Source organism: Dicentrarchus labrax, unplaced genomic scaffold (assembly GCF_905237075.1).
Source record: "Dicentrarchus labrax unplaced genomic scaffold, dlabrax2021, whole genome shotgun sequence".
Classification (NCBI taxonomy): Eukaryota; Metazoa; Chordata; class Actinopteri; family Moronidae; genus Dicentrarchus; species Dicentrarchus labrax.
In genome coordinates this window covers 23,947,142-23,971,959 of record NW_026136715.1, presented here as the reverse complement: position 1 = coordinate 23,971,959, position 24,818 = coordinate 23,947,142, and the positions used below count along the sequence as shown (strand labels likewise).

The 24,818-nt window shown below is 40.6% G+C and overlaps 1 protein-coding gene across 5 annotated transcripts in view; it reads right to left on the bottom strand.

Moving 5' to 3' along the window:
* hdac7a (histone deacetylase 7a) overlaps positions 1-24,330 on the bottom strand; it is a 62,173-nt gene extending 37,843 nt beyond the window's left edge. The window contains exons 1-3 of one of the 5 annotated variants that reach the window (XM_051424808.1): positions 23,981-24,328; positions 10,734-10,792; positions 7,232-7,300 (exon numbers count right to left, since the gene is read on the bottom strand). Coding sequence is in view for 2 of the 5 variants with exons in the window: in XM_051424804.1 (XP_051280764.1) it covers positions 7,232-7,300; positions 23,981-23,999 (88 nt within the window). In the remaining 3 variants the exon portion in view is untranslated. Of the gene's footprint in view, positions 1-7,231; positions 7,301-7,386; positions 7,504-8,444; positions 8,709-10,733; positions 10,793-23,980 lie in introns of those variants that run through there. The other 4 variants (XM_051424804.1, XM_051424805.1, XM_051424807.1 and 1 more) reach the window with 4 other exon arrangements.
* Between the last annotated feature and the right edge of the window lie 488 nt (positions 24,331-24,818).

Genomic DNA, 24,818 nt, shown 5'->3' with positions numbered 1-24,818 from the left:
TGGAAACTTTACAACAATTCATTCATTACACACCTACACACACACAAACAGACATGAAGTAATGAACGTGGATGCCTCTGCCTGTCAGAGAGAAGACACCAGGTGTGCTGTCCGGTTTGACAAATGACTGCTGCACACACAACAGAGGCAAAGCCTTTTTTTACAGTCTCAGGTCTGTTTCCTGTCTTTGACACTCTCTGCTGTGTGCTACTGAACGCAATACACCAGAAGATAAATCTGATTGTACTCTGGTGTAATTCAACCTTTCCAGGTCATGAATGATTCTCCTCGGTTCTAAACACTGTCGGGTAGGTTTTTCCTGAGAAAAAAAACAACAACAAAAAACTAAATTCCTTTCAGTCATGCTTTGAATCAGCTGCTGATAGAAGCAAATATCTTTGTTGCTTCTTGTGGGTGAATTCTTTTTTTTCAACTGGTGCCGTCCTCCATGGGGAGGTCAGAGGTCATGAGCGGTCAGAAACAGATGTCCTGAGACTGGAAGGTGTTTGCTGCTTTGCCTGTGGCACTGAGAACATTTGTCAACAAGGAGGCAGCATAAGTATCTAATCATTTTGCTGAATGTTTAACCTATCAGGAATGTGGAGTCTTATGGAACTACTGACAGGAATAAATACTGTGGAAACGCACTTTGGCAAAGCAATGTTTCCTCCAGCCGCTGCAATACAGCTGCTCGACAGCCAACAGTAACACTGGCCATACTGGGCAGCTCCCAGCGCAACATGAGGAAACCTGTCCTCATCCAGTTAATACAGGTTATACATAGGGTGTACACATCAGGTTAGAAATACACCTACACAGCCCCACTTCACAGATCTCAAGAAACTAATTCTTTCATAATCACTGCAGTTTTAGCTGCACTAGACCTAAAAGTCAAGAACTTCAAGGTTTGATCTTCAAAAATTTAAGATGACAAATTAACTTCAATATTTCTACACATCTGTCAAAGCTCTCTCTCTCTCACACACACACACTCATACTCCTGCTTTCCGTAACATCAAACACATTCCCCACATTTCCCAACAGAGATAAAGCCACTCAACACAGCAGCTCACTCAAAGGGATCTCCCCCTTTATCTTTTATAACACACACACACACACACACACACACACACAGATATCAGTCCACCTTTATCATCACAACCCACAATACACTCACACGGTACTCACACTTCCAACTTAGAAACACAATGCCTGATCAGGCAAACAAACACTAATGCAACACAACTCAAGTCGCTCAAGTGTCCATTGTTTAATCTCCTCTAACAAATACTTTGCAATGTCGTGAGGGAAATTATTTCAAGTGAACGGAGTGATCTTGTTGGATATCAGTGGTGAAAACAGTGGTGACTGATACACTGATAGCCTGTGGTAGTGGTGGAGAGATTGGCAGCTACAAAAGAACTACAATCTGCAGCAAAGGCTTTTGTGCTGATAAGAACGCGATCTGCTTATACTGCTCAGTCAACCCCACAAGTGGGAGACAATTTGATTTAACTCAGAATTGGACATAAACTCATGTTCAAACATAGTTCATTTGATTATGTTGTCTGCTGGATAAAGAAAGGGGCAGTCAAGGTTCTCCATCCACTTTCAGTTCAATAACTTGTTTCAAATATTAAAAAAAGGGAAATTAATAAATGCTGTAGACTGAGTTCTGTGAGTAAAGACAAAGACTTAGTGCCAGAGCAACTACAGTAGCATAGAAAAAAAAAACAACTTTGGCTGAAAAACATTAATGAACTGAAGTGTATGTGTGAAACAGGATTTGCTGAGAGGACTTTTGACATCTGCCTCCATCTCTTACTTCATGTTCTTATTTTGATCTCTCTCTCTCTCTCTCTCTCTCTCTCTCTCTCTCTCTCTCTCTCTCTCTCTCTCTCTCTCTCTCTCTCTCTCTCCAATTTCTTCATCTTATTTTTTATCTACTTTCTTTTCTTGGTAAAAGTTAACGTGTTCCAGGAAGGCAGCTTCATGAATATGCACAGTCACACTCGGCTGTCTGCACGGACAACAAAGGAAGAAGACATTAACATTCCTGCACATGCTCTGCTCTCTGGTCAGGGATGAACACACTCACATACACTCACATATACACATAGAAACAGACAAAAAATCCATACATAGCCACAGTCCTGGACGGGTGTCCCTTTTTTTTTTTTTTTTTTTTAAAATTCAGCCACAAGGTCCAGTTTAGAGTCATTAATCGATCGGCAGAAAAGTAACAACTATTTGATAACGGATTCATTGTTTGTCATTTTCTTAAGAAAAACAAATTCATCGATAATGATCATTACTTGCACTTAACTTGATTGGATTCCAGTGAGAAATGGCAGGAGTAGCAGAAATTACACTAATGCTCACTACACAACTACCTTAATTCTGCAAGTGGTCAGATTTGACCTGGTTTATAACAAGTCTCAGACCACAAAAAGCACAAAGTATTCACTGCTACTGGTAGAATATTTGAATTTCATTCTATTTGCCAAGCAGACATTAGGTTAGACATATGCCAGATGTTGAATATGGGATACCTTCAGTCTATTACAGCAACTTTTTAGCTGTGTCAATACAGGATGTAGAAGTATTTATTAGCAATGGGGAAACAGTAAGAGAAAGAGCCTGCTTAAAAAAAAAAAAATCACTGCATGCGTATTATTATGCATCTTGTGTACTTCCCCCTTGTGATATTGGACATATTCCACCGATCACATCTGTGATTTGCACAGTTTAGTGCACAACATATTCAACTACTCCCCAACTATTATCACCTTTGCTCCCTGCAGCACTGTTGACAGGTTTCTGTGCCGTCTATGTATGTATCTCAAAAGGGCGTCTCTGAGAATCCTGTCCACACACACACACACACACACACACACACACACACACACACACACACACACACACACACAACACACACACACACACACACACACACACACACAGTCAGATGTAAAGTCAGGAGTCCATCCAGATGGGAGGAGATCCTATTGCATCTGCTCTAACAACAGGCTATCTGATCCGAGGTCAGTGTCAGTCACCTCGGTGATCTGGAGTGAATGTGAGCCGTCCATTACTCTCTGATGCACTTTAGGTCGAACTATATCAAAATACAGCGAGGAGGAGTCTGGTTTGGAAACCTTGTGATTAGGGGTAGACTGATATATGGGGTCTGTATTGGCCTTTTATCAGATATCACATATTAGTCACATCATCTATGTGCAAGATGATCAGCATTCCTGAGAGCTACATATGTAACACAGCAGGATTTGAATTTAACAGATGTTAGATGTAAATATAATCTTTTCATGATGTCACCCAATAATTTTATCACTGAATCAGAAGGGTTTCAGAGCCTTAATGAGCTACTAACAAAACACCTGATTGAATACGGGCAGAAATATTCAGTATGAATGGTTTCAGTATGAATTTTCACAAGCCTATGAGCCTGGAGCCCAAGCTGTGATCAAGATAAATGTAGTTGTTTTTGACAGAAGCAAATCACAAATCACTGGAGGCTGAAACATGTTTTTTAGATCCAAGGCTTCTTGTCTGGAGCAGTGGGTGGCACTGAGGTGAAAAGGTCTCTTTTTTTTTCCCCAAATGGCACAGGAATAAATCTTTCTGAGAATAATTCCATTGATTTAAGGAAATTTCAATGGGATTAAGTGTGTCTACGTGTATGTGCTTGTGTATATGGAAGAGAGAGAGACGTCCCGAAGGGGATACAGACTGCGGCTGGAGGCCAACAACAGACCAATTACCCAGCTGACCACAGCAAGGAGCCTTTAGCTCAAAGGTTTATACAACATGAATTGATTTGACACACTAATAAAATGTTAAGAACAATGTTACCTCAGGCCACGACACACACACTTACACACAGCCTCTCTGTCCTATTTACAAAATATGTGCAGGGTGATACAGAGAAGCAGAAAAATACACACAATTAACAGGCATGAAAAGTAGAAAACTGCACACACACGCACACACAGTGCCATGGGGCCCCTTGGAGGGTATTATATAACATTACCCCTGACATATCAAGTGATTTCACGCACCTAGAGGCAGGACAATCGAGCCATTTGTTCAGCAGGTCAAAAATAGCCGTCTCCGTCATTGCCGTCTACTATTACTACCATTACTACCACAACTAGTATCTACACTGCAGTTTGGCTTTAAGGGGACCCAGAGCTCAGAATGACCATAATATATCTGCAGAGGTTAATATGGCTGTTGATCAGTACAAATAGGTCAATTTTGGGGGGCAGCTGCTGGGATTTAATGACTTTACAGTGTTTTCTAACAAAAACGCCACACACAGGAAATTCAAGATGGTGCACAATTTAGTGTTATATAAATAGTGTAGTAGCTGCAGCCGTATTACCATTCCAGTATGTTGTTTAGTGATATATTACCTCTATACCAATGAACTCTAAACCGGCTGATTAAATGTTAAAGTGAGGTCAGGTTACTCAGACGTATAAAGAAGTGAGGAAGATTAGTTGCAAGGGGAAAAAAGAGCATTAAATCAGAGTTAATGCTCAACAGAAGCTCATTCACTCTCTCTAATTACTGCAGTTTAATGTAGAAATGTATAATATATGAAAGAATGTATTTGTATATTAACCTATAGAAATATAAAATAAACATTTAAATGTAAAAATACAAATCCAACTCTCACACGCATATACAAATAATCTATTGTAACAAACTCTTCCTCTATCAGCTCTCCCATTCTGCAGAAACCAGTGACACAAAGAAGAAAAGCCCTTACATCAGCTGACCTGAGTGTTTGAAAACCAGGACCAGGAAGAGGATATGTCCTCTCTGCTGCAGCTATTACAATCATGCCTGTTGTTATCTGTCCCTGAAGTGTCTCCCTTTAGTTTAGTGAACCAGACAGGACAGAATACAAGACATAGGAACATTTATAGAAGAAAAAGAGTGTACATGTGAGAGTGAGTCTGTCTGTACGGTGAAGCAATTTGTTCCAAAAATATTATCATTTTATTCTATTTCTATTTTGTGGATATGATAGAGATGGCTTGATTTGTTTCAATGCAACATCTGTTGATTCAGAAAAACACTGAAAACAAAAGCTACTTTCTCAACCTATTAAAAGATTCTTTTCACTTGTTATGAGGAAAACAACCTTTAAAACACTAGATCTTATTACTTGTCAAAACTTCAACAACTGTTTGTATCTGTTGCTGGAAGGACTGGAATGTGACTCAGATGTGGAAGTTTTGGTTTCATGGTATTATAGAAGATTTATTAGGAGTGTCCAACTTGTCTGCATCATGCATTGTCCCTGCACCCGTGGTCTCTTCAGGTACTGTTTCCACCTGTTGATTTCATTTTTGTGTATGTAAAAAAACTGAAACAAGAAGAACATGCTACAGTATAAGTAAGAAGTAAGCCTGGAGGCCTGCAGGTCTATTATAGCAGTCCTCTGTAGTTTAAAGGGCTGTTTGAGCTCTAGAGGCTTTTAAAATGGTGGTGTCACGTCTTACACACATCTGGTGCAGACTGCTGCCACCTTAGGCTGCTAACCAGTCTCTAACTTCAGAGACGCCTGGCATCGGGGTGATATGCTCAACAGTAAAAAAGGTTTAAAGTGAGGTTGTGTGTCTGTATGTGTGTGTAGGGGTGTGTGTGTGTTAGTAAGGAGATGGAGATTAGAGAGGAAGACAAAGGAGAGAGAGCCAGTGTCAGTTGCCCTGTGTGGACAACACACGTGTAACCAGACCCTACAGCCATGGCCATGACCTCACCGGGTTTTTCCACAGGCACGTACACACACACACACACACACACACACACACACACACACACACACACACACACACACACACACACAATATACAAACACACATAGCGAGTCCTTGGTTAGCATACAGTCAGCGGAGCCTGGCACAGCGAGGGCAAGCTTCCATTCAGAGAGTCATGCATTGTAATCCTACACAGTGTGATCACAGAGGCATGCTTCACAGAGGAGAATGCTAATCTAAACTAAAAGGCAGGAAACAAAGAAACAGCCGGGTGACTCGTTTCTGACGGGTGGAGCAGTGGATCAAATTCATTTTGATCTCAGGTTGAAGAAAAAAACCTTTGAGTGTTTCCCATGTGAGTCAGCACTTAGCGCAGCTGGCTTGTGGTGATGTTTCTAAAGTTCTTTACACAGAGAAGAGAAGCAAAATGGGGAGAAATTTGCCAGACATATACATGACTGCTGCTATTAGGATGGGAATTGATTGTGGGGTAAAGGCAATCCTAACATGCCCATCGTGGTCATAGATTCTCCTGAAAGCGGAGCGAGATAAGTGCAGGGTTAGCTCAGGTTCACATCCTGTATCGCACTAGCAGTCACTGTTGACATTTTCATTGTTGTCATTCACCATGACCACATTCACATGCGAATGCAGCAATTATGTGATGAATGAAAAACAGTTGAAAATCCGTTGGAAAATGTCTGTAGAAAATAAATTTAGATAATTCCAGATCTTTGTTTCAATTGCATCTAAGATTAAGGTTCGGACCACTCCACTGCTAAGACAAAATAACACAATTAGGGAAGGGATATTGAAAAAAGTAAACTAAATCCTACAAGTGTATATTGGCACCATATGCAGATTTTTAAAATATCCTTCAAGACTAATTTGAACTCAGGATGGACTGACAGATAACTTTTTTTAGAAAAAAAGAACTGCAACTGGATATTGTTCACAAAAGGTAGCCAAAGCCGTGCAGCAGAACAATGAATGCTGAATTTAACTTGCACACATTTTGTAGGACATTTTGACACATAATAAACTACACTGCTGCATGACCTGCAGCAAACCCACACATGAAAAACACAGCGGCCAGACTACGTGTTTCCAACTAGGCCAACAACACCTCAACACCTGTTCTGTACTTTACTGCACTTCTCTGAGAAAATCAAACAGCTTAGATCATTCTACACTGGAAAATCTGCTGTCACCCAAGCTGTTTAATGTGTGTGTACGCTGTAAAAATAAAATGTTGTAAAGAGGACAAGATGTAGACCTGAGGGGAGTTGACAGGCATTTTTCCACATGAATGTTTCAGTGTTGATGACTGTGGTCTAACTTTAACACACTTAAGTGAAATATTACCAAGCCACAACACAACTACTTATTAAGTCCCAGTTGGTATTTAGTCAAATTTCTTTAGAAGTTGAAAGTTCTACCTGCCACCGTATGAAATATGTTGTCCTGTCTGTCAGTCTCTATGATGTTTCCAGAGGTGCTGATTCCATCTGTGGAGACAAACAGAAAATAAATGAGTGAAAAGCAGCTCAGACACACAATATAAAAAACAATAAGAAGTTATCAAAACAAGTACAATTGGCAAGTGGCAGCTCATGAGCTGGATCAAAATGCTGAAATTCTCCTTTCTATTGTGAAAAATGTCAACTGCAGGCTGCCATAAACTGTCCCAGAAAAGTTGTTGCAATCCCTGCTGGCAGCCGACACAGATGACTTAATGCTCCTTAAAGGTTTGTATTAGCAGACTTGGCCACCTGATGGGTGCGGCTGGGCACAATCTGAGCTGCCCTTGTGATGTAAGCCCCGCCTGTCATGTTTAATATTTGACCCAGAGCTGGATATAAAGATCACAGAATGAATATGGCAGTGCTGGTTGGGCCAGCCGAAATAACACACACACACACACACACAAGACAAATAAAGTAGGCAAGTAGTGCGTGTGTGTGTGTGTGTGTGTGTGTGTGTGTGTGTGTGTGTGTGTGTGTGGTGGAAGACCTGTTGAACTCCGCTTGCTGGTTAACATCTGTTGAGCAGCAAAAACCCAATTGGGGTCAAACACAAGGGCCAAAAGTCGGCTAAATAATATTTGAATAACATCTGAGAAATGACTGATAAGACATGGCACGGTTGTAGCTCACAGACCACAAACAATTTCAACAAAACATTCATTTCTCTGTTTACGAAGACAACCAAAAAATGACGACCTTTCTTTGGCGACCCACGGCGTATCTAACTTAGTGACTTTATCCTACTTTGTGACACGTTATGTGTTGGCTTATTTCTATAATATCCCGCAAGGAATATCGTTTCTGAGAGAAAAAAACGAGCTAATAGTGACTTTGTGGTAGTCATGTATCACTAAACGACGGCTAAAATAACACTATAGAGACCAGAAGATGGTATTCATCAGTTTTAATAAGAGGTCTTATTTTCTGACGCGCTTTACTTCTAAGCGCTCGTGGGCAATTAAAACAGAGCAAACACCTGCGCAGGTTAGCTAACCACTCATAGCTTTTCTTAGCATTAGCAATGCAAAACTCCGACACAAACAACAGCACATTTAACAAGTAAAGCACATGAAACAAACTTCCAGCGGTTCCCACATCACACTCTGTCTCCAACAGTGTTTCCTACCTTTGTAAGACAGAATCCGTTAACACCTAACAGCCTCTTGAAACGGTCCAAACCTTTAATGATATAATCCAGCTAAACAAAGTCCCTGTGCAGGAGACCGAAAAACCCTGACGGGAGGTGATGGCGAGAGCCGCTGGTGTTGTCAGTGGAGCAGTACAGAGGAGGAGGAGGAAAAGAAAAGAGACTTATCGGAGGCAAGTTGCAGAAAAAGTCCGGCCCCTCAAGTCCTGCCCCCTCCCCTCCGGTCTCCTGCTGACAGAAATAGCAAGCAAGGCGGGTCCCACCAAAAATAGCCTTGACTTCACACGGACCTTCAGGACTATTGTTTTCCTGCACTGACTGACTCCCATTGGGTGCAAACTGCAGCCAATCCGCGCTTGGCTCCTTATAACTTTGGAAAAGAGTCCTAACTTTGTTTCCACAGTGTGTCAATTCCAATAATGCCCCTACGCTGTGGCTCCATCTGCTGTCAAAACCCTCCAAACCAGCGCTGTAGTAGCAGCAGGCAGAGTGATGTGGTTCTGTGGGTCCCGACACCCTCCTCAACCCCTCGGAGGTCCCCAGACAAATTAGTTTAACTTCACTTCACTTTTGTCGCTCTTGAGTGCTAGGGTTCAATTCCCCATCCCCCTCTTTTTTTTTTTTTACTTGATTCTCCAAAAGTCTGTGCTGACATTTTACGTTTTCAAGAGTAAATGTTTCCAAAAATGATAAATCCTTCACTCAGCACGTTATTTTTGTCTGGGTGAGACAGCATGTGACACTCCAGGTTGAAGCACATGTTACTGAGTCTGCTGCTTAAAAGTAAAGGAACCTCCAACACATTCAGTACTGACTGCCAGCACTCTGATTTGTAATAAACTGCCATTATTTGTCCATTGTATTGAGACTGTATTATATAGTACATGGCATAATGTATACAACAGCACTGAATAGTCCCGACAATTGGCTATTCAGATTTCTGAAGTCTGTTTAGGTACCCAGGGGCGGAAGCAGAGGGGTGGCATAAATGCCTTGCCACCCCAGCTGCCGCCCTAGTTTGGTGTCAAAGGCAGTCAAATTTAACACGTTCATTTAGATTTTCCTTTTTTTAAAATGTGCTAAAAAATGGAAATGAGCACATATAATTTAATGATGTGCCTCACAAGTGATTGGCTAAAGTTAAATGAAATGTGTATTTGGCAAAATGTCTGATTTGGAAATAAAACTATTGGTTTCTAATGCCACCTTTGGATATATCCATTTATTGCTTTACAAATTTGCCACAATAATGTAATGTAATATTGTTAAAATCTTCCTTTGGGGGCTTTTCTAAGAACATTTTGATATATGAGATTGTTTGTGATTAAATCAGACTATATTTTCTGGCACCTCATGAATTTCTCTAGGTCCGCCCTTCCATACCAATTAAGCTATGTCTAGCTAATGTCTAATAAAACCAAAATAGCATTTAACAAACAATTATTTTAGCCGGGGTGCAACTTCAAACTGTATATGATAAAAGTTTCTGCACAAAACCATATCCACCAAGGCTACAGACATTCTCAGGAAACAAAAAATGTATCTTGAACCCAATTTGGTTTCCTGCCAGTAAAACATGTTTTGGTGGATTTGACTGCAGTTACTTTAAACGGTACTCCAAATACATGATTTTACTATATATATATATACAAATAATTCTCATAATAATTATTAAACAAAACCAACAAATGACTAATACACACCCTGCTGACTAATATTGTAATTTTCACGCTAACAGTCATTTCACGAGAGCTTTTAAATTTGATTACAAAGACTGGAGCAGTTTGGATTTCTTTCAATACATTTAACGCCACAGCAATATTATTCCCTTTAATTATATAAAAACTTGCACTTCCATTTAATGAGATCAACCACCCTAAATGACCTCATAACGTATCTGAAGTAGAGACCTAACAGGAGAAAAGACTCTGATAGGACTCCTGAACATTGTTTTCACGTCCTCGCCAACAGTAGAAGAAAGGACCATCATGAGGAAATGTTTGGAATAGTTTCTGTAGGCCTAATAACAATGCCATATATTGTTGAGCTGATTGTATAAATAGCTTTACTCACTACTGTACATTAAATTCATGGAAAGGCCCAAACCATGCCACAATAGAGTTGAAATAGGATTAAAACTGTAACTGTTGTAGGATTAAAGATTATAGTAGAGAATACTAGAGAGTACTGTACTATTGTTACAGATCAGCTGTAAGTATTGCAGGAGGAAAGCTTGGTTAAATAACATGTTATTTAAAGTCAACAAACCTTTATGTGTGCTGTTCTGTCCTATGGAAAACCAGATCTAATCACGGGAGTGGATATTCCTACCATGTGGAAAAAGGCTGTTAGATTTCTGTAAGCATGGTATGCACAATCCCTGAGCACGATCCAAATAAGTAGTTTGTTCCTGTCCAGCTAATAACAATAAAGGATTTTCAAGGACTTACTGCAGTAATTTAGTGAAAATAATGAAAAAAAGGAAAATAGAATTTCTTTTTCAATAGCAGAATATTTTGTATATTTACAGCATTGCAGGAATAACTGATTTAATTCACCGCAATATATCTGTTGTTGTTATCAAGTACACAGTATAACATTACGCACCACTGCAGTAGCAATAGATACAATATCATAAAACAACATTATAAACACACTATGATTAAATCATTGTGGCTCATTGTACATGTAACTATGAAGTCAACTTATTGTAAATGGTTTTACAGTAAATCGAGTGAGAATTGAACATATTGCACTTAATGCATGCTCACAAAAAGACATACTCCTCTGAAGAGACCATACCACAGAATGATGAGAATCAGACAGTACGTAAAGAGGAAGCTCTGAGGTAATATGGTTGGGAAGATTTGCCAGCAGTTACTGTAAAGCCAGCAATGAGGTGGAAGGTAAAGCAACCATCACCACCTTTGTGTGCTGACATAATCCCTTAACAAGGTTCATCATCACATCACATAATGCTTTTGATTACTGCTATAGTGACAGACTGGAGGTTGTATATATAAGTTATAATTCACAGCTGCTGTAACACACTTTTTACATGGAAATAAAGGCAGTTAATTAAATAATGTTCTGACATTGCAGGTACAAATCTTTCCTTGCTGTTGTCAGACCACCTAGTGCAGGGCACCCATGCGGGAGGCACATTCAGGGAGGAAACAGAGCATCCTGTCTGTGTAAGCCTCGATGTTCTAACATACACACATCTGCATACGTTATTGTGGCAGCTTGACGCAGGAGCGTCGTCTCGTCAGTTTTTCTGGTCCAAAGTCTTCCTAGAATCAAGAGGCTGTTTGCTGTCAGCAGCCGCTCACACTGTGTCACGTACATCGTTCAAACGGCGTCACATGGAGTGTGGTCAGCATGACAGGAGCCCTCAGTCTTTTCTCTGTTTCATCAGAGATTCCGTAACATCATGAAAATACATCTATACGTTCTGCAACACAAAACTAAATCCCCAAACTTTCACGAATAAAGATAATAATTGGATCCTAAAATGAAAATGGTCACAATTAGAAGAAATACATAGACAGCCACAGTAATTATTCATGATTATTAATAAGTCTCTACAGAATATCTATTTTTGTACATATGAGAAAAATCTTTTTGGAGGTACTTTTTTTGCCCACCTCTATGTCTTCCCTACTGTTCTTACTTTTTCTGAAATTAGCTCTATCTGCATGTAACTGTAGGCTACAGTTTCTAAATGTTTTGATGCAGAAACTGACATTTATTATGGGTTTCACTAGCACTTCTCAGTGTTTTTCCCCACTTTCAACCGTCCTTTTGTTTCCACAGTGCACAAGCGTTTGTACGTTTTATCCTTTTTTCCGATCTCAGCGTCAGCCAGGTCAACAACCGATGTTTCAGACCAATATTGAAACCAAGAAGCGTGCGTCTGTCTACTGCTGGTGGTGCTCCATCGTCCGCTCGCTCACCCTCGGGTGCCTCTGTGAACGGGGGGAGCCCAGCACCGTTCCCAGAAACCCTCACTGTGTGGGTGTACAGAGCTACAAAACTGTGTGTGTGTGTGTGTGTGTGTGTGTGTGTGTGTGTGTGCACGCGTACGTTTTCTGTGTGTTGTCTGACTGCATGTGTCTCTGTGTGCTGACATAAAATGTGTGTGCAAGTGTATATAGGCCTATGTGTATGTGTGTGTGTGTGTCTTTGAGCACATGTGTGTGTATGTGGTTAGTCCATTCAATTACACAATCTACCATGCAGTCTGAATCACATCCGGTTTCGAGCTGAAAATAACAAAACCACAGGGTGACAGAAAAGCAGCGCAGCAGGCAACCGCCCACAGGGAGAGAGGAATACATACATATACAAACTCACGCAGTCCAGCACTGGTCAGTTAGTATTTTCCACAAACAACATCTATCTATCTAAAGAAGAGCTTTACTTTACAGAGCTGACTTTCTTGTTTTTTACTCTGATTACAGAAATTTTAAAGATTTACTAAAAACTGCTTTTCAAATTATTGTAAAAGCCTCCCTATGTAACTTTATAAAGTAACTGCAAAATGTAATTATTTCAAGATATATTGGTGAGTCCAAATGTGAGAATAATATGGAATAATCCAATACTGGACAGTCTTCACAGTCTAAAGACAAAGGAAATCACTGATTTAAATCTCCAGTGCAGGTTAAGTGCAAAAAAATTTTGGAATCTGTATTTTTACAAACATGATGAGTCAAACCTTAATATAAATTATACTGAAATGACACAGTTAAAAACAGTCACTCTGACGTATGTACCATTTTTGTCAGTATACACGGAGCAGGATGTGGTCAACTGTGTGCTACATAGTTGCCTCCCACCTGCAGAGACATGCTCTTGCTTCAACACAACATCTAAAGTGATCCGTCACAAAATACAAAAAGCATCTGCAAAACTTGGTTGAAATCCTCACAGAACCATGGTCAGAAGAACGTACGTATAAATATATATATAAATAAATATATTTATACGTATAAATATAAAAAACTGTTAAGTAATGAATTAATGTTTTTGAAAGTACTCTTTCATCAGGGAGATCTTTATTTAAAGGCTTCTTGTAGGTCTAGCTTTGTTCAACATTTAAAGGAACTTTACTTTTTTTGTTTAATGATAAAAAAAAAATATTTTGGAAGACAACAATATTTACTGTAAAGCTTAATTTAAAAGCAGGGTTCCAAATAGACACAGGTCTCTTTTACTAGCCTGGTGAGGATTTTACAGAAATTATCCGGATGTATAAAACCTCTTAGAGCCCACCGGGTCGCCCGCTTGAGTGAGTTCCAAGCTGCTTAGATCACCTACACAAAGATAAATGTTTAAACTTTTGTCAATATGGACATGTTACAAATTTAGATCAGTTAGATTCTCCACAGTTCAACCATTTTATTGAAACCATGAGCATCAAACGTGCAAAACGAACAAAACGCCTGTCCCACATAGACGCCTGTTCCAAATATAGGCAGGTTAAAGTTCACTGACTGAAGCAAATAAAAGCCCAGGCTATTTATTTTTCTAAATCTCAGCGTACATTTTCAAATGATACCCAGGCCTACCCATGACATGTATGGACACACATATGCAGATGCACATTCATTCCTGATATCAAATCAGAAATCCACTATTCTTCTTTCTCTATTTCACTACACTGCACATCAAACTAAAGCAACTGGCTTACTGCTTTCATTTCGAATCTGTTGTTTCAGTTCTCCTTAGTGACGGTGTATCTCTGTGTGTAACATAATGAGGTAATAAAACCTGAGCACAATTCAGGCTCATCTAGCTAAAACTAAAATGTTTAACGTTAATTTGTGGTGCATTCAAATACATGCAGACACAGGGAAATATTCTCGAAACCTCACTTAATTGAGAAAACTGACGGGGCTTTGTAAGTGCGGGGGGTGTGTGTTGAGCCTACTCTGTGTGTCTGATACTTTATCTCCCATGTGCGGACAGTGTGTCGTTGTTAAAAAACACAGCACATGCGCTTGTATAAACATGAATGAGCCTGTTTTACGTAACAGAGGAGGGTATGACCCTTATTTCCACTAATTATGAAACACAGCGGTCTCAGTAAGCTGTTTTAACACAGTTAAAGTACAAGCATAAAGCAACTATCTGTAAAATGGAATTAGCAGGGATGAAGAAAAAAAAAAGAGAGCGAAAGAACAAGGGAAGGGATTTGAAAGATAAAGTGACTGAGGAGGAACAGAAGAAAGTCAGAAAGAGAATAAGAGAGGTAGGATCAGTGGGAGAGGGAGAGAAGAAGAGAGATAGGATGAAGAAACAGAGAGAGAGGCTGAGAGCACTGTAATAATGTTTGGCCTTGGTCTGCCAGCGGGGTCCTTCCCCCTAAGAAGCCAAGAGGAATGTGAGGAATGCTGCATGAGAAGAAAAAGAAGGAAGGAGCGGAGGAGAGGGGGAGAAACGGAGTTGGTGATGTGAAAGAAAGAAAGAAAAGCAGAGGAGAAGGAGGAGGGAGGAAAGTGGGGGAACGGAGAGCAAGATGAGGATAGAAAGAGGGAGACAGGAAGATGAAGAGGGAGAGAAATGTGTGTGTGTGGGGGGGGGGGGATCTGGGGGGTAGACACTGAGGAAAAGACTTATTATCTTTAGTGGGCTGAGTAAACACAAGAACAAAGAAGATGAAAATAATAAGGCTGGAAAATATTTGGAAGGAAAACTTGAGCTCCATTTGTGTATTTCTTTTTTTTTTTTTTTTTTTTGAGCTATTCATGTATGCACACGACCATGTGTTTGTGTGTGTTTACGTGTGTTTCGTGTGTGTATGTGTGCGAGAGAGTATCAGGGTGTGGTCAGCTACAGCACTGAACTATACTCAAACGTTTTCTAAATGCAGCTGGGTTTCCTTTCAGAGTTTCTCTTTGCCAGTAATCTCAGTGCCAGAAACTTCACACCTGCAATATTCTACAGAAAATATTTCTTTCCGTGTGTGATTGCTCTTTCAGCGAGAGTCTGCTTCAGTCTTGCGGCGGTCAGTTGATAATCATGAGATACAGACAGACAGAGACTTTGTACATCAAGCACGTACACGCTCAAATCGTGTGTGTGACCCTCCCGCTTCATGGAAGATAACGTGGAGGCTACGGGGTTATTTAAAGCGGCGAATACGCAGAATTGAAGAAAATTACACATTTGGTCTCCAGAGACTGAGCTCACTGAAGACATATTTACAGAGCTGCCCTGTACACCAAAATGCAGAAACTACCAATGGAGCTAGGACCAGAAGCTTTTTTTTTTTGCATTTGATTTACCATACCAAACATTATTATCTCATGGGACTGTATCATTTCCGTTAAAACAGTCAAATCTGCGCTCTTGTTTAGTAATCTCAGCTCTAGGACCACACCCGTCACTCTTACTGCGCTCTCCTTCACAGAAAAAAAACACAACAGCATTTCCATCGCTGTTGTCCCGAGGAAATAAAATAGTGGCTAATTTGATTCATGATGAGCCAAACCTGCTAAAACTAGCCTTGCTTAGCAGAGTATAGCAGCAACTCACATCTCTGCTTTTACTGTAACTTTATTGAAATTCACACAATTTGTGTTTAATTTACATCTAAATTACAGATTAAAAATATTTATAATATAATTCAATTCAATTCAATTCAATTTTATTTGTATAGCGCCAATTCATAACAGAAGTTATCTCAGGACACTTTTCAAATAGAGCAGGTCTAGACCGAACTCTTTAAAACATTAATTACAGAGAATATAATATAATATAACTGTAGATTAATTCATTTTATCCATTTCAATATAGTAATTAACAGTAGACGGACAGGAAACAGGAAAACCTCCCGTCGGTTAATCCGACTTGTGATCACTAATTTATTCAATATGGTTAACCCCACTGCTAGCCTTGCATTCGCATCATTTAATTAGCCCAAATTGGTTGCTTTTGCTGTGATAATGTATTTGGAGCTCTTAGTTAAAAACGGTCTAGAAAATGTGTGTAAAGCCCAGTTTAAATTAGATGAATCGATTGTATTAGTGTTGGATTTGTGTGCTAACATTACATAGTTGCCACAGCAGAGATGCGGTCCAGCTACAACACGACATTTGACTGTGTGGTGATCCACACAGAAGTGAAATCCTCACAGAATGACAACCAGAAGGACAGATGAAGGCTTCTTGAACATCAATATCGCTTTTATATCTTTCATTTCATATCTCTATATCTCTCCGTTTTGTAAGATAATGTTGACACACTTAAGCATGTTTAAATAAAATAAATAAAGGTGTGATCCAACATCTGTCAAAAAAGTTTCACACACATCATACATGCCTAAATAAATAAATAGCCTACATAAATCTATACAGCACAGACCTTAATGGAAGCCCAAAGAAGACACAATCATATATTCCCTCAATGTACACTGTTTAAAAAAACACAATGTACAAAGAAAAAAAACAATGTACAAAAGTTTCCACGGCGTGTGAAAAAAAAAAGGAGACAGCGGATTTCTGAAAAGACGAGGCACATCGAAAGCCTTGTGTGCTCTAACACAATAGATCGCTGACAGACATTTTCCACAACATAGCAATGGTGTTGTGTGTGCAGTCATCACTAACCACTGTTGACAGGTATAATAAAAACTTAATGTGAGAAGAACAGTAAATATTATAATGAATTTGAGAAAAACCTTAGCAGCTTTGCCGCCTAAAGCCAACTGACACAAGATCTCTGGGAAGTGTAGTGCAAAAACACCACAGCAAAGAAGAAGATAGAGAAAAATGTAAAGATGGTCGTTTGATCTGGTTAAATTGAAAGTGAACTGAGGTCAACCCCGGCAACAGCACAAGTGGAGTGTATAATGAAGGGCTGAAGATCCTTTACACCCTAAGGATGTTTGGAGTTATGGCAAGTTGTTCAAAACACAGCAAGAAACCATAGCAACCACAGGAAAATCCCAAGGATATCAACAAGCACACACACACACACACACACACACACACACGACAATGCGCACACACACATACGCATACGAACCCTCAAAACACAAAGTCAAATCAAATCAAAACTCACCCTTTTAACACCCACCATTCTGAACAACAACAAGCCTGAGAAGCGTGAGTGTGTGTGTAGGAAACACCCAGACAGGCCAAAAATAGCTCTACACTCTCGTTCCCCATCTCTCGCTCTCGATCCCTCGCTCTTTCTCTCTCTCTCTCTCTCTATGTCTCTCACTTGTGTCACTATAAACCATTCATAGGAAAAAAATAAGTTAATGTTCCCATACGGAAAATATCACCCACTTAAGAGCGAGCTTGAATGTGAGAATATCAGACTGAGTATATGATTGAGTGTATGGAGAGAGTAATGACTATTTTGGCGTAACTGTTGCACAAGGGGAAACATAAAGCTCCTCACAAGAGGAAAACATTAGTAGGTTGAAATTTGTCTGACACATCGAGCCGACGAGGGAGAAGTCAGACATTCCTTGAGAATACCGTAGAAAATGATCAATGAAAGCTGGTATCTTTATTTTTTTCTTGTGTCAAAATCAAGCTGGTTCAGGATAAAATAAAATAAGCCACACAGATCTCCATCGGGCTCCATATTCCTGCTGCATCTTTTTCACATTTTGAGGATGCTGTTACACCCACAGATATGTTGCTTTGGTCCAAACCATGGTGGCAACGTTGTCAGTTTGTTTAGCTTTAGGATATCCAATTACAAGTGAGGCAGGGCTCGTAAACAAAAGTCACATGGACTCACAAGTAGCGTGTTTACCGGACCGTTTTAGTAACCTGTCATCCTGCAAGGTTAGAGATTTTTAAACAAATGTAATTGCAGTCTTTGTTAAAAGCAAAGCAAGTTGGCATGTACTTGCTTCTCCGGTAATGTCAACCTAAGCTATTTTAAGCCAACGGAGTGTGTGCTTTAAGGATAATTCTGATTTATTACGACCTGGACCTTATTTTCTAAGTTTTGGACACAATATCTTTCAGTTACAATAACACTGGATTCTCAAGTAATTGTGAGATCTGGGAATGTGTCGACATCCCTACAACAAAGTCTGATGGGGAAAAACGCACACTCAGACGGCCAGACAGGTTGTAAACAATAAACAATCAACATTTTACGATTATTTTTTTCTACACCTATATTACACAAAGACCCACTGCCACTCTGCCTCTGATTGGCTCCCTAACCCTAACTGTCTTATGCCAGTGGGGGAGAAAAGTCACTGGTTTGGGTAATAATTTTACTGTTCATCTTTGTTTTCTCGTCTAAATAGGTTTGGATGACCTGGAAGTTTCTTTACAACCTGTCTGATGATCTGACTGCTCCTGTCTGACTTCTTTTTAGTGATACAGCCGCATTGCCAGATCTCAGCAAAGAACCTGGTAAGTACAAATTATTATCTTAGTGTAATTACTGGAGTTTAAATGTTATTGTTCGCACAGGTTTAACACAGGAAATTCTTGTGGCTATGATTCTTTGATCCGAAGGCATCCCCCTTTACTACACAGGACACAAACACATCTAATAAAAAACTGATCTATTTGATAATGATAATAACCCCTAACCCTAACACAGGTAAGGCGGGGATTAGGTTCGACCATAGTGTAGGCAGGGATTTAGTACCTTGCAATAAAGAAGAGAGGCTTACACCAGAGGCTCTGAAACTTTTAGGCAACCTGAACCTGAACCACATGCAACATCATTCTAGGATAATGCTAATTGTAGCATTCAGTATCTCACAAAAGACATACAATTTTCAATACCACAACTGGATGGCAGCATTTACCAGGGTCCAGCATGCTGATATATCCCTTAGTATATTTAAAATAAAACGGGGATGTTTCATAATTGTTTTACACACTGTCTGCCTGGCTAAGATAAGATACAGTAAGATAAACTTTATTGTCCCTGCAGGGAAATTTATCTTGGCTGTTGTAGCCACTGCAGTGAGTGGATGAAAACAGCAACAAACATCAGCACAGGATGGGAACATCACACCGTTATCATCACACCATAAAACACTTCATACACTCTCAGTTTGTCAGCGCAAGACACATCAGGCGTGCATATCTTGCTATCTGTCTTTGTCACCGATGATGGATGCAAGTGAAGCCCCTCAGTTGGGAACTTGTGTTTTCTCTGGTGTTTTCAGTGAAAGGTTACACCTCTCCTCTCCGCTGTGCCCTCTGTGGGAATTTAAGACACAGAACGAGAGAGAGAGAGAGAGAGAGAGAGAGAGAGAGAGAGAGAGAGAGAGAGAGAGAGAGAGAGAGAGAGACAGATGGGTTTTCCTCGCAGGATATCCTGTTCTAAGTAGAGCTGCTGGGCCCACTCTGACCTCTTCGCCCCTCTTGACCCCTGACCTGCTCATAGTTTAGGCTCACATCTCCAACGTTTCCTAATCGCCCCAAATCTCTTCATATTCTTGCAGTTTTGCTTTGCTTTGTCTCCTTCCTAACTCCTCTGTCACACTCACAGGTGTCACTTGAATATTCCCTTCTTCCTTTTCCTCTTTGTTCCTTTCTCTGCTCCCACTCAATCTCTTGCCAGCCTTCTTCTCCCTCCTCATATTTAACTAACAGCCACCACTACAAAACCACAGGCAATACATGCAGCAATAACCATTAGCCTACATAAAATGCAAACTTAGTCAGGAATGCTGTCGTTCAATTTAAAAACTAGTCATAAAGTCTAGTTCTTCTGAAAAGAAAAGAAAGTCTTTATGGTTTTAGTTGTACTAAACAAAACATTTGACACATTACTTTTTGTGGTATTTTCCACTATTTTCTGATGTTTTATAGACTAAACAAGTCTAATAAAATAATTAATTGATTATGAAAATAATTCTTAGCAGCAGCCCTGCTTCCAGTGCTTCCAGATTGATTTGATTTTCATGATAATGAAATAAGGTGGGGGACTGGTATTTGAAGGCAAATTAAAGCTCACCGTATTGGAAACTATGCAAACTCTCATCCTGTTAATTTGCTTAAACAAAAACAAAAATATTTGCTGTCTTCACCTTTTGGCAATAGGTGACTAATGCACCAATGACCTATGTATATTCTGCAAGACCAGTCTGGCCTAAATGACTTTAGTCAGTTCATTGACCATCTGTGAAGTGTAGATCATCACATCACACTCAGAGGAATGAACTTTAAATGTATTGTACGGTTGGTCAGTGACTATTTTCACCTGTTTTGATCTGTTTTCTTGTCACTGACTCCTCTTCTACCATACAAGATGTTACTTTATTGATCCCACGTAGGGGAAATTCAGATTTGGCACAGCAGCACAGTGGACATTTTGTGCAAAGAGATGGATTAAAAATATAATATATAAAACATATATATACTATATACAATAAAGTGGAGTATGGTCCAGATGGATAACTGGATGGATACCTGTTACATGTGCAATGTTTCATGGTATTGTACAAAAAAACAGAGGTTAGAAGTCAAACTGATGTAGAAGCCACAGCCTTAAAAAAGACTGGAAAAGAATTGTGTTCAGAAAACTCTATTTGTCCTTGTTCTCATAGTCTCAAAGTTCCCGCTTTTTTAGGTTTCTCTTCTAAATCCCTCTATTTTAAACACTGATCCATCCACTTGTTTTTCTGAACATGCTGGAGTTCGTGTGCGTCATGTGCTGAAATCGAATACCCTCCTAATACTATCTTGGAAGAAGTGAACGAAAATCTGTCAATGAACTTGAAATTATTTGTTGGAAACATTTTCCGGAATAATGTGCAATTTTTCTCTGTGCTTTTGGTGTGTTCTGCCTTGTTTTAAATGTTTTGTTTCCTGAACTTATTTATAACAGCAGATTTCTCAAAAAAGGGATGATGTCACTGCTTTGGCTCTAAAAAAAAATTGAAAATCACACACAAGGAAACCACCACCACAATTATAAAAATCTTAATTTGACTACAAATGGGAGTAAGGCTCTTGCTTAGAAATAAAATCCATCAGGTAGCGTTTGGTGCCCTCAGACGCCCTATTCTTTGTCTTCCTCCACTTTCTCTTTATGTCAGCTTCCCTCCCTCCCTCCCTCTTTCTCTCTCACTCACACCCAGCCCTCCCACCCTGCAGTATAACTGGAATCCATTAGCTGATGAATGGTTGTTTGTGTTTTTTTAAGCTCGACAGCGCCACCCCGCCTGCGTGGCCAAAGAGGGAGATAGCAAAACATTTGCTGTGATTAGAGGAATAATTAGCCAATCATCCCCTGACCTGCAAGCCAACCCTGAGGCCAAACAGACACAGAGTGGACGGCTTCCCAGGTGGTTTCCCATGAAAACCATCAGGCAGGAAAATATATAGTGGAGTCATTGTCTGCAGAACAGGTGACACACACAGAACTCATGCATTTCTATGTCAATATCCCAACTTCACTGCATGTTGGAGTGTGTGCAGTTTGAATTTGAGTGTGTGTGCATCAGAATCCCAGCGGACCTAGCGCAGAGTTTGCCCAGAGAGGCTGTGTTGGAAATCAACACTTCCTGCTTCCTGTGGCGAGAGGAAGTGCTACCGTCGCTGTCCCCTTATCGCTGGATACACAGGCAGCGCGGAGGGAGGAAGGCAGGGAGGGAAGGGGAAGAGGAGAAGGAGACGGAGAGTGGTCAAGCAGGCCAGACAAAGGGAGAGCACAAGCGAGCCAGATATGGCTGTGTAAGTTGTTTTGTGTGTGGGGTTTTTTTTTTTTGGGTTTCTGGTAGTAAATGATAATAGAAGGAGGATGAAGGGGGGGAGGAGGAGGAGGAGGAGGAGGAGAACCTGTGTAAAATGTATTCTTGTAGTGCATTTGCAATGATTATGTAAATGATTTTTTCGGCTTTTTAGCTGCTTGGTTAACTTCACCTCTCACTCTGGTAGACCACAATTGCATTTGGCTACAGCTTGCTTTATTAGCCACTGAGCTGCGAGAAAACATAGCATTTGACATGCATTAAAGCCTACAGCTTATAACATATAGGCCTACATCTTAGCTGTCCATGCAAACCATGATACAAATTACCCAGAACTTTATTCTGCCGGTGTGTGACACCATCAACACTTTTGCATGTCAGTAGGAATGTGGGAGAACAAAAAAAGCAGCTAAGGCGAGACTGTTTATAGTTTAAATCACACAGAAATACAGATTTATCTTGCATTACGTTGCAGGCCATAATATACTACAAATATTATATAAAAATATAGTCTACACTGAAAAGAAGAGCATCCCCATACTCGATACAAATGAGCTGCAGGCAAGGAGAGAAGAGGAAAGACAGTGACAAAGATTATCAGGAAAAGAAAATAAAGAAAGGCAGTAAGGCAGCATGTGTCTGTCAAAAGAAAATATGCAGCAAGTTGAATGCTTTTTGCAGGTTGCAACCAAAATGTACCCACATGCACCTCATTGTGAGGAAGCAACAGAGAGACAATGAGAAAGACAGAGGGAGAGAGGGGGGAAAGAGATGTTTGGGATCAGGGTGGGGAAGCTTTCAGCACTTGGGATTGTCCCAGATGGACACAAGCCGCTCCCTCCCTTTATAAACAGCCTCTGGCTTTACCTCTCCTCCCCTCTCCTCTCTGTCAATCTCTTCTTCTTTCATTTAATGCCTGCTGCAGCTCAGCTCCCACTTTGCAGGGATTCTAAGACCCTCAGCAGAAAATATGACGCTTTCTGTTTGTTCCTCTTTTCTTCTGACAATTTCATCTGTCCCCCAGCACCAGCACCCCCACCCCCCCACCCCCAATCCCTGCCATTTCCAAAGTCAACACACCACTAAATGCCGGGCTGACTCACTTCCACTGTGGGTGGTTCTGTTTCCAATTTTCTCACCACCTCAGCCACCCCACCACCTCAGAAGGAAAGAGAAAACTTTTGTCCAGAAAACAAAAAAACAAAAAATAGCCAACCAGACATGCAAAAGACAGAGATATTTTTCCAAGTTTCTTAGAATTAAAGGGACAAAAGCGTGCATGTTGATGCCCAGGGGAGACATGGGGCAAAACCATGCATGCTTCTCCCCACTTCTTTTGTGGCTCTGAAATGGTTATCGCTGTTTTCCTTCCTTTCTTTCTCTTTGGGAGAGCGTGGGAGCGCCCTCAGAGTGCTGCATAGAAACCACGGGGCTCATAACAACAGGAGGAAGCCGGTAACTTGAGTAACTTGGGCCGGGTGGAGAGGGGGGATAAGGGGAAGAAGTGGGAATGGGGGAGCGGAGCAAAGGAGAAAGACAGGGACAGAGAAGCGTTTCACATCTTTACATGTCTCCATATTTTGGAAATTTGAGCTCACACAAATATGGAAACAAAACCCGCATTTACAAATAACCTGTTGCATTCCAAACAAGCATTTCCCTCATGCACACACACACACACACACACACACACACACACACACACACACACACAAAAGTGGCATTCTCCCACACACTCATCCCTCTACGACCCCAAACACACTCTGCATGAATATATATATAATATAAGACAACTTTCCCGACCAGAGCGCTGCCTTACCAGTCTGTGGTGTGAACATTCAGCATGAGGAGTGTGTTAGAAAGTCCCGTCAGTCATGTTCACGTACAGTTCAGTCCAGAGAGATCGCGAGTGGTGAGAAGGACACCCAAACTACACACACACACACACACACACACACACAGGCACAGTATCAGTTCCCTCTGTCCAAGTGTTGAGAAAGTGAGGGGCCGCAACAAAAGGCAACAGAGGGAGGGAGGGAGAGATCGAGGTAGAGAGAGAGAGAGAGAGAGAGAGAGAGAGAGAGAGAGAGAGAGAGGCAGAGAAAGAGACAGAGACAGAGAGAGAGAGAGATTAACCCCTCTGAACTGACTGGCGGACACTCTCCCTCCCTCTCATACACACACACACATACACAGTTGGTTTGCCGTATCACTGACTTCTTGTGTTTTCTCTCAAGTGCCAAGAGGAGGAAGGGAGAGCAGTGTCTGTGTGTGTGTGTGTGTGTGTGTGTGTGTGTGTGTGTGTGTGTGTGTGTGTGTGTCTGTGTCTGTGTATTGTAGTGTGTGTGTGTGTGTGTGTGTGTGTGTGTGTGTGTGTGTGTGTGTGTGTGTATTTTTAAGGTAGGAGGGACTGGCTGGCTCAAGTCCAGAGTCAGCCAGCCTGGTAGAAAAAGACAATAGCAGGAAACACTATATCAGGAGGAGGCAAAATACCAGCTCAAAAATAATGAACAGACAGTGAAAAACAATGACATGCACCGTGGAAAACACAGCCTGCAGCCTGCGCCCAACAATGATAGTTGTTGTTATTGTTGTTGTTGTTGTTACCACAGGATATAGAAATGCCAAATCCAGAAAGATCTGAGGGGTTAGTGGCG